The sequence below is a fragment of the Cetorhinus maximus genome, chromosome 20, assembly GCF_964194155.1.
Source record: "Cetorhinus maximus chromosome 20, sCetMax3.hap1.1, whole genome shotgun sequence".
NCBI classification, from domain to species: Eukaryota; Metazoa; Chordata; class Chondrichthyes; order Lamniformes; family Cetorhinidae; genus Cetorhinus; species Cetorhinus maximus.
In genome coordinates, this window is record NC_135898.1 from 12150037 (window position 1) to 12160267 (window position 10231).

The 10231-nt window shown below is 43.9% G+C and overlaps 1 protein-coding gene across 1 annotated transcript in view; it reads left to right on the top strand.

Annotated features, from left to right (window-relative positions):
- LOC144694845 (leucine-rich repeat transmembrane neuronal protein 4-like) overlaps positions 1-9766 on the top strand; it is a 262179-nt gene extending 252413 nt beyond the window's left edge. Inside the window, exon 3 of the mRNA XM_078565483.1 lies at positions 9354-9766. Coding sequence (XP_078421609.1) covers positions 9354-9578 — 225 coding nt within the window. The 3' untranslated portion in view covers positions 9579-9766. The remainder of the gene's footprint in view (positions 1-9353) is intronic.
- Positions 9767-10231: the final 465 nt, after the last annotated feature.

Below are 10231 nucleotides of genomic sequence, written 5' to 3' on the forward strand. Positions count from 1 at the left end.
ATACTTACATTGGGCATGTAATTGAGTTTTTGAGACAGACTTTATTTTGTCCACTTTACTTGCTCCATCCATGGTGGTTACTTTTATAGCCATTGATGGTCAGCATGGGGGATTTAATTGTCTGCTCATCTCTTGGGAGCATTTATTTAGTAAAATGTCCCAATGCACCTCACAGAAGGGATGTCAAGCCAAGTTTGATACTGGGCGTCAGAAAGAGATATGAGGGCAGATTATCAAAAGCATGGCCAAGGAGGTGGGTTTTAAGGAGTGCCTTAAAGGAAGATAGAGATATATAGAGAGGTGCAGAATTTTAGGGAGGAAATTCAAGAGCTTAGGGCCTGAGCAGGCACAGCCACAAGAGGCCAGAATTGGAGGATGCATAAATTTCTGAGGGTCGTGAAGCTGGAGGATGTTACAGAGACAGGGAGCAGTGAGGCCATGGAGAGGTTTAAAATCAAGGATGGAAGTTTTAGAATCAAGGCTTTGCAAGAGCCTGTGTAGACCAGCGAGCTCAGAGGTGATGGATAAATGGGACTTGGTGTGCGTTAGGACACAGGCAACAGAATTCTAAATGACCTCAAGTTTACAGACGGTGGATGATGGGAGGTTAGCCAGGAATGCTTTGGAACGGTCAATTCCATCCTACTGGCATATAGATTCTCTGACTAGCAAGGAGTTCACTGAATCAGGAAACTGGCTGATATTTTCTTTCCAGATCACACATTACTAAGGCCACTTGTAGCACCCCAACTGCTGCCCCTGTCTACTTCATAAGCATCATGTTTAATATATTACTCGTAGATCTCCTGCCCTGAGTCGGAGAAGTTGACGCATTTAAATATTAATGCTGCTTATAACATCAGTCTGACTGATTTACATTGACTGAATAAGTTAATTTCTATTTTTATTGATAGAATTCTGGTATATTTCTGCTGGCACTTTAACGATTGAATCCCACAACAATGTCTGTTATTCTGTGAATAAATATAGATCAATGGCCTTTGTTTCCATAAATTTGTTTATCTGTACATTTACCTCTATCCTGTACAGTTTTTAAGTACTTAGAGGACACAGCAAGGCAGTAAACCAAGATGGACCAGCTGGAGAGAGCTACCTGCCATTTAGCAATAGTAGGGAGGAGGGATGGGAGCCCTAAGGCACTAATATAGACAGTCTTGTACTTTTGCGGTCCCCAGAACGGCCATAGAGTTTAATAATAGAACAGAGTTAGGTTGCTGGGGTTTGAGAGGTGGAGGGGTTCTGACCTGGAGTCACTGTTGAATAGGAGTTCGGCAGAAGCCTGAAAGGAAAAAGATAATATTTCTCACAGCTTGCAGGGTGAAATATGAGGGTTAGCCGACTAGTTGACTTCTTATATGAAAAGAGCAATGTCCTGAGGTAACAGGGAAGGGAACAAAATCCCATGCCCAGCTGCTTTGGGTGTGACCAATCTTTGTGCAACCATTGAATTTGTTGTTTTCTAAATGGTACCTGGATGTTTCAAAACTGTGAAAAACATTTTAATTACGGACAACAAAACCTATGTGATAATTAGAGGATTCAAAATTTAACCTGTTTGTTTTGATTTGGAAAAAAAAAAATCAAATTAAGATGAAAAAAGATGTGTGCACCTTACTGACTCCCACAGCACGCGGTGTCTGCCGGCACCATCGAGGCCTTCCGTGCCCGGTGGGCACCGCGGGGACTGGGGTGTTTTGTTGACCACTTTAATCACATCTTAGTTTGATGTTTGTAAGGTTCCTTTAAAAGTTTTTCCTTGATTTTACAGCTGACCTGACTTAGGGGCTGTGCTTGATTTCTCCCTTGTTTTTTGTTAATTTAGTTTATTGTTTTGACTCAAAAGAGTTACTGACTCCCACGCCCAATCCCAATAACAAGTGTTAGTAATTGGAATGTTTGCACTTAATAGCAGCATGAAAACCCACATCAAAACGTATAGAATAATCGTACGACATGAGGTTGATCTAACGATCAACATAACACAGGTGATTAGTGGCTCAATCCTGAAATCAGTTTACTGTAAGGATAGCCTTCCTCTTAGTTTAATAGACTTTCTCAAGTGAAAGAACACATTTAACATCACTCTCCACAGAAACACAGACACATCGCTGCTTCAAAAAAAATAATAAATTTCATCCAATAATGTTTTTGACATTCATCTTCTAGTTGAAATAATTTTAAAGCATAACTGAGCCAAACTGCTAAAAGCTGAAGAAAAATGTCCCACCACTTTGGCTGACGAAATGGGATTGATGCATACCAGGAATTTTGATGCACTCGACTTTCTGAGATGGTACAATCAAAATTAACCCAATAGCATGACAGCACCAGATAAAAAGAACCAGGTCAAGTCCAACTTCTTCAAAGAAGGTGAGGGAAAGCAATTCAAAGGTATAAGAGCCTTGTTTTCAAGGGCCAGGATGTCAATATCCTCCCTGGTAACCCGTTCCCAGTCTTGGCTAAATAAACTCCTTCCAAGTGCATAATCCTTAGGCCAGAGGTTTGCCTTCATCGTGCGCCTGACAAGCCCGAATGTTATACGAAGCACGTTGACGTCGGGCGTGTGTCCCGACTCCACCACTCACCTCCACGATATTTCGTTTGGCGGGCGCGTGCCGGAGATGTCTGCGTGAACGCCGATAATTGTAAGGTCTATTAAGGCCATTAATGAACTAATTAACTTCAAATTTACGCTGCCCGTCCAACCTAATGGTCGGCGGGCAGGCGAAAAGGCCAAACGGCCTTTGCGTTTTTTTTAGGAAACCTCATCCACGAGCGGGATGAGGTTTCCAAAAGCTAATACCAATTGAATAAAACCTTTATTTTGACATGAAAAACATGTCCCATCTCATGTGACACAGTCCCTCCTTCCCCCAACCCCCCACCCCACCCACACAGGCAGCGCTCAGCACTGCCGCTCGCAATCCATGCAGCCGCGTGAAATCGCGGTGCGGAGCCGATCCCGGGCGGCTCCCCAAGCGCCCTCGCCCGCTCCCACCGAGCCCACCTGACGAGAGAAATATTCAGGCCTTGGTGTCGGTAGGCAAAAGTGTCGCCAATTGCTTGCCTATGTTTGGGCTGACCCTGAAGTCGTGGCATGAAGCGTCCACCAGTGTCCAATCCCTGACCATTGGGCGGCAGATGTGGCTGGTGGCTCCATTCAACCTGTGCTGATCATCTTTTGAGTCCAAGTCCTTTCGGACCGAAGACCTCTCCACCCTGATGCTGTTCTCCCCGAGGTGGTGCACCTGTCGATGCCCAAACAGGCACTGAGCCCCACTCAACTCTCCCTGTCACTGCTCTGTGTAAAAACCAGGATGCTTGCCGTAGTGGTCTCAAGTTGCAGCTGCGCATGGTCAATTTATCAGAAGCTATGCTTGATTTGTCGGTTGAAATTTATCTTTGTAGAATATTTCAAACCGTCCGGAGAGATTTTATTTAATTGAATTATTTCAGTATCCATTACATTCCCGAGCGAGCATTTCTTTTATTCTTAAACCAATTATTAAAATACACTCCTGAAGAACGTGACCAGTTTTGGAGCGCTGTCATATTCAGCTTAACGTGCTGACTCGTGGCTAATTGAAATGGAGCAACTTCACCGAAAAATCACATCCAGTTGTCCCTCGGGATGAGGTGTGATTTATTATATTTTTATGAAATGGTAACCAAGGAGTCCCGTGGAGCACACTGTAAATCCTGCAGCAATGCCGAATGGATCAAAATAGGATTTGCTTAAAAATGAAAAATATGTTCCTGCTACTCCAACCTTCTCGGTCTTGTCTTGCAATGTATTGTTAATGTTGCAGACACAGGAAGTGAAGGTGACTTATCCCCGCGTGCCGACCCGATGCTGTTCCACCTTAAGCAATTCAGCCAGGGCAAGAAACTCGGCCAGTGCCGAAAGACTCGAGTCCCTAGCACCCAGAGCGATACACAACATCGGAGATAAGAAGCATTATACTGTCCTCCGGTTGCAGCCATTTCGGTTTGAACAGAGGGCATTACAGGAAAATGGGGGCGGAATTTTACGGCCCCGTCACGGCCTGGGGGGGGGCGGAGCCAGAAATTGCAGCGACCCCTTTAAAAGCTCATTGGCTTCGGCAGGGCCGGATGATCCCACCGGCGGGGAGGGCCTTGTAAAACTCTGCCCCTGATAGATTGTCTTCCAAGAAAAAAAGAGAAGGTGGACTTACATTTATTTACACAGTGCCTTTCCCAAACAAAGCATGCCCCAAATTACTTTATTGCCAATGAACTACCTTTAAAGTTTAGCCCCTCAACTTCACTCTCCCCCACCCCACCTTAAACCAGCTTATATTTCACCCCTCTATACTATACTATACTCAGTTCTGTTGAAGGGTCGTGAGGACTCGAAACGTCAACTCTTTTCTTCTCCGCCGATGCTGCCAGACCTGCTGAGTTTTTCCAGGTAATTTTGTTTTTGTTTTAAAGTTTAGCCACTGTTGCTATAAAAAGACTCAGATTTATGTGGCACTTTTCATGACCACCAGACATCTCAAAATACTTTTTTTTCATGAAATGTGCAGGTTGCTGGCTGGGCCAGCATTTATTGCCCATCCCGAATTGCCCTTGAGGAGGTGGTGATGAGCTGCCTTTTTTGAACCGATGCAGTCCGTGTGGTATACTTTCGAGCCAATTAGATGCTTGTGCAGTGCAGCTACCGTTGTAATGTAGGAAATGTATCTGTCGAATTGCGCACAGCAAGATCCCACATACAGCAACAAAGTAGATGCCCAGACCGTCAGTTTTTTTTTGGGTGTTAGTTGAGGGATGATATTAGTCAGGACGCCAGCAGAACTACCCCATTTTTCATTTGCGTTGCGCTACAAGAAGGCAGATGGGATCTCGGTTTAATGTCTCATCCAAAACGGCGCCACCAAAGTTTGCTCAGTCCTGCCGCGTTATAATAATGCGCCTTCAAAGGCCGAATTTGCCAGCACAACCGGCCACATTCACCAACCGCCTGTGTCAAGTCCGTGATTCTAAGCAGTCTGTTCATCCCTCTTTTGAGCTTAAGTCAGTGCCTCCTTTTGACAGAGTCGTGGTTATGGCAAGCAAAGTTACTCTTTGGTTACCTCCTTTTTCCAAATCTTATTTAATCACAACCTCACTTTTAGACACTGTACTGCTGTAGTCTGAAGTATCATAATCTCTCGTTTTGCACTGCAATATTTTTACTTCAGCCCACAACGTCAGTGAAAGAACTATATGTACGGTTTGAGGGAAACCATATAGAGAGGTTTTCAGAGGCAAAGAAAAAGGGAAGCAATTGAAGATCAGAGAATGTAGCCATAATGATATTTTGAAAACCTACGGTTTCTGTGGCACAGAATGTTAAGGGGCGGATTCAATGTAGTGTTGAAAATGATGAAAGGGCTTGAGAGAATAAATAATGAAAGGTTATTCCCGCCGATAGAAATGGAAAGTGCTGGAAATACTCAGCAGGTCTGGCAGCAATGATGGAGATAATTTTCTCCCCGTCCGAGGGGGTTGGGCGGGAGCGGGCACGGGCGTGGGCATGGGCAGGGCAGAGTGCCACCAGCAATTGGCAGCACACCGCCATTTTACGTGGGCGGGCCAGTTAAGGCCCGCCCAGCATGACGTGCACCCGGAAGCGCTGAGCGCTCCCTGTGCGGCCGGAGGGAGGAGGCTGAGTCACGAGATAGTGTAGAAATCTCCCTGAGGCACAGAGCTACCTCAGGGAGATTAGTTTGATTTCTAAAAATTTTAGGAAAGAAAAAAAAAATTTTAAGACATGTTCCCTCATGTGATAGTGTCACTTGAGCTGGGACATGCCAATGAACTTTGGTAAAAACTTTCATTCAATTTATAAACACTTCATGAAACCTCATCCCGCCCGTGGATGAGGTTTCATGATAAATGTGAAGGCCGCCTGGGCTTTTCGCCTGCCCAGCCAACCTTCAGGTTGGACGGGCAGCTCAGTTAATCACTTTAATTAGTTTTTAAATGGCCTTAAAAGGCTTTGACACTTCGGTGGTCGCGCAGCCAACTCTGCTACGCGCCTGCCGAACTGAGGGTCAGAATGACGGGCGGTGACGTTGGGACGCATGGCCGATGTCACCGCGCGTCATATTACGTGTCGGCGAGCAGGCCTCACCCCTGCTCGCCGACCCGAAGATTCTGGCCTATGGAGAGAGGAACAGAGTTAACATTTCAGGTCGAATATAACTCTTCTTCAGAACTGATAGATTCCCACTGAAAGGTCCATCATTGCCAAAGTGGTGTATGCTCCGTGTCAGCAATAGAAGAATAAAGAGGGAGATGAAGAGACATATTTCACGCAAAGGGTCTTTAGAAGAGGAAAGACATACCACAAATGGCAATTGAAGTCAAGCCAATCACACCATTTAAGAGGGAGTGGCATAAACACTTAGAACATGAAAACATAAGAAATACGAGAATTAGGCCATTCAGCCCCTTGAGACGGCCCTGCTTATCAGTAAGACCATGATGGATCTTTTGCATCAACTCCACTTGTCCACCCAATCCTGATTCCTTAATTCCCTTGGTATCCAAAAATGTACCAATCTCTGTAACAATGTATTAAACGACAGAGTATCCACAGCTCTCTGGGATAGAGAATTCCAAAGATTCACAGCCCTCTGAGTCAAGAAATTTCTCCTCATCTCAGTCCCTAAATGGCTAACCCCTTACCCCGAGACCATGACACCCGAGTTCAAGACTATCAAGCCGGGGAAAACAGTCTCTCAGGGAGAAAGCAAAATACTGCGGATGCTGGAAATCCAAAATAAAAAATGTATCAGAGTGCTTGACTGGATCAATGCTAAGAATTTTATGTCTCAGTGAGAGCACCTCATTCATCTAAACTCTAGAGAATATAGGCCCATTCTATCCATCACTTCTCATATAACAATCCTCTCATCCCAGGAGCAACTTCATGAACCTTCATTGCACCCCCTCCAAGGCAAGTATTTCTTTCCTTAGGTAAGGAGGTGAAAACTGTTCAGAATAATCAAGCAGTGGTCTCAGCAAAACGCTATATAATTGCAGGCTAAATGGCCTACTTCTTTACTTGTATACCCCAATCTCTTGATATAGAGGCTAACGTATTATGAGCCTTCCTAATTGCCTGCTCTAGTTCCAACAGCACACTCTGCAATAGGTCTGAATACTGGACAGGGAAACATAACAAGCTTTCGAATAAATACCGCCCACTTTAAGCACTGCCCAAGATGAATTTCTACCAAATAACAATAACTTGCATTTATAGAGCATCTCTAAGGTGAGTGAAACATTCCAAGGCACTTCACAGGAGCATTACCAAATTTGACACCAAACCATATAAGGAGACATCCAGATCAGTAACCAATGAGTTGGTTGAAGAAGTAGGTTTTTAAGGGGCATCTTAAAGGAGGAAAGCAAGGTTGACAGGCAAGAGATGTTTATGCAGGGAATTCCAGAGCTTGGGCAACTGAAGGCACAGCCACCAAAAGTGAAGCAATTAAAATGAGGGCTGCTCAAGGGGCCAGAAATGGTGGAACAAAGCAATCTCAGAGGTTTGTAGGAATGGAGTAGGTTACGGGGATAGGGATGGGTGAAGCCACAGAGGAATTTGCTTTCTTTTTATTTAGAGAATATGTAAGGACATTTAAGTGGTTAATATCATGTGTGTTCCCTCTTTGAATACAACAAGGTCTGATCTTTTTTCCTGTTGCCGTTAGACTGATAAGCAAAGTAAAAATGCAATTAAAACTCAAACGTCAATTAGATTTTAATTGAAAAATCAGTTGGCATGTCTAATTAAAGATGACAGACACTAGATGATATGCATGAATGCTTAGATTAGCAATAAAAGATTAATAGCTCATAAAACATCATTAATTGCCAGATTACGCTGAAGGAGTATATTGTTATTGAAGTGTAATTCAGTGATTCTGAGAGAGAGAGATTTAAAAATTTATTTTTTTTCAATCAGAGCCTGAAGCGGTTTGTGGTGAAGGATGGTGGGTAGTTTAATGGTATAGTTTGGGTTGATGTTTATCTGCCTTGTCTCTTTTTATCCAGTTCTATTGCAGTCCTTGATTGAAATTTTGTTTTAGCTTTGTGATTGCCATTTCTTGTCTAGGACCAGAGTTAAAATCCATAAATCCCCACCCCACTCATACCAACAGGTTGGTGGTCTTGTGTCTCCCCCTGCTCGTTGTAAAGTGTAACATTGTGAGCTTCAGTGCACAGCAGAAAGCCACCCGCCACCCCGACCCCAGTTTTCGCATTCACATCCACAAAAGCCCAAGGGTTGACGGTTTTGAAACAGAATATCGTTATGAGATTGGGCTAAGGGTACATCATTGGCCTTACTGCCTTGCCATCTCCAACTATTGCAGCACACTTAATCTCTCTACTGCACAAAGTGTTTTACAGAATCTGAGACAAAGGGTTTTCCAAGGCTAAAGATAAGAAAGGAAAGATTTGCATGATGCACCAACTCTCATGGCCTCAAAACACCCCCAAGTGCTTGACAGCCAATGAAGTACTTTAAGTGTTGTCACTGTGGTGATGTGCATAGCTACTTGTGCATGGCAAGCTCCCACAAACAGGAATGAGGTAATGACTGGATTATCAGCTTTATTAATGTTTGCTATTGGATAAACATTGGATGACATGGGGAAAAACTGTTTCCAATTTGCTGTGTTCCAATTGGCCGCTGAGATTCCTACAGTATAACAGTGACTACACTTCAAAAGTACTCCAATAGCTGTAAATCACTTCAGGACACCCCGAGGTCATGGAAGGTGCAACATAAATGCAAGTCTTTATTTATGCTATACAGCATCTTCGAAAACCCAATTATCCAGCACTAGCACTCAGCCTCCCTCAGTGGGCGCATTCACCAACTGTCTGTGTGAAGTTGTTCATTCAAAACCATTTGCTCACCCTCTCCTCTTCTGAGTTTACGTTTGTGCCGACTGGTAACAGAAATGTTCATTGTGTCATTACTGTCAGCATACCTCCTTTATTCAAAAATTCTGCACCGGCAGTGATCACCGAGTAACTAACAGGATTGTACGCTTTTGATGTTCCGGTTTGGATATTTTTAGGGGAGTGGGGTGATTTGGGTAGCTCTACCAAACAGCTGACACAGGCAATGGTGAGCCGAAAGGCCCCTGCCCTTGTGTTCAGAATCATTCCCCGATTCTCCTTCCTCAGTTAGAGACGTTGCCCTGAAGCAGTTTGAAGCATCAGCTTTTGCAAACAGAACCTCATCTCTGCCCAGAAGTTCAGTTGCAATAACTCTAACATTCTCTTCTATTCTCTTTCCCTGACAGACTCCACTGCCCATGAACATCACAGCCTTTTACAACTATGATCAGCCACTGGTTGGGTACTGCAAAGCACATCAGACTCTTCACATACATAAGCGGTACGAGACCCCTCTACAGGAAGAACCAGAGCCTAGCAATGTGGAGCCGGGTATGAGTCGGAACGTCATTAGCACAGTGGCTCGCTCAGCTATACCCAACATACATCTTGAAGCACCTCATTCACCATAGAAAGATATCCCGTAGGCAATGGACTTTGATGCGACAAGTTCTAGTATGGAAGAACAAAAAGACAAAGGAGGATAAAGACAAACTTTTAAGTCGTCCTTGCTGAGTCTAAAAAAAACGGATACAACTCTGAACAGTCTGTGGCCATTAAACTCAAACAGCTAAATTTCAGAGTTTTGACGTTCTCCTGATTTTACGCGCTTTGGTATTTGACGATGTAAATATAAGACTCTGCTTATGATGTTCTTAAGAAAATAAACTAAAAACTGTAAAGGATGGGTCAACTATTTTAATAGTCGTGCTTTCCCCAAATTGTACTTCTCCAATAAGGGAAGATGAAAAGATGTAAAGAAAAAGCCTAATATTCAGTCAGTGATGTTGGGATTTTCTTCCCCAGAGTAGTAATGATGGGGGTTGTTTGGAATATCATCGATTTTGGTCAAAAAGCTTGACGAATATCTTAAGGGTTGCCAATGAAGTTGGAAATCCTGAAAGCTGTCAATCCTGTCTATGACACATCTATCTGATGTATCCAGAATGAGCGGGGCCAGTGGTCAACTTCAGTGTAATGATGCGGGGGGTGGGAGTCAGAGATTTTCTCAGATCATTGCAGGGAGTGTCATTTTACGTGAGGTGGAAGAAGATTTCTGGCTTGG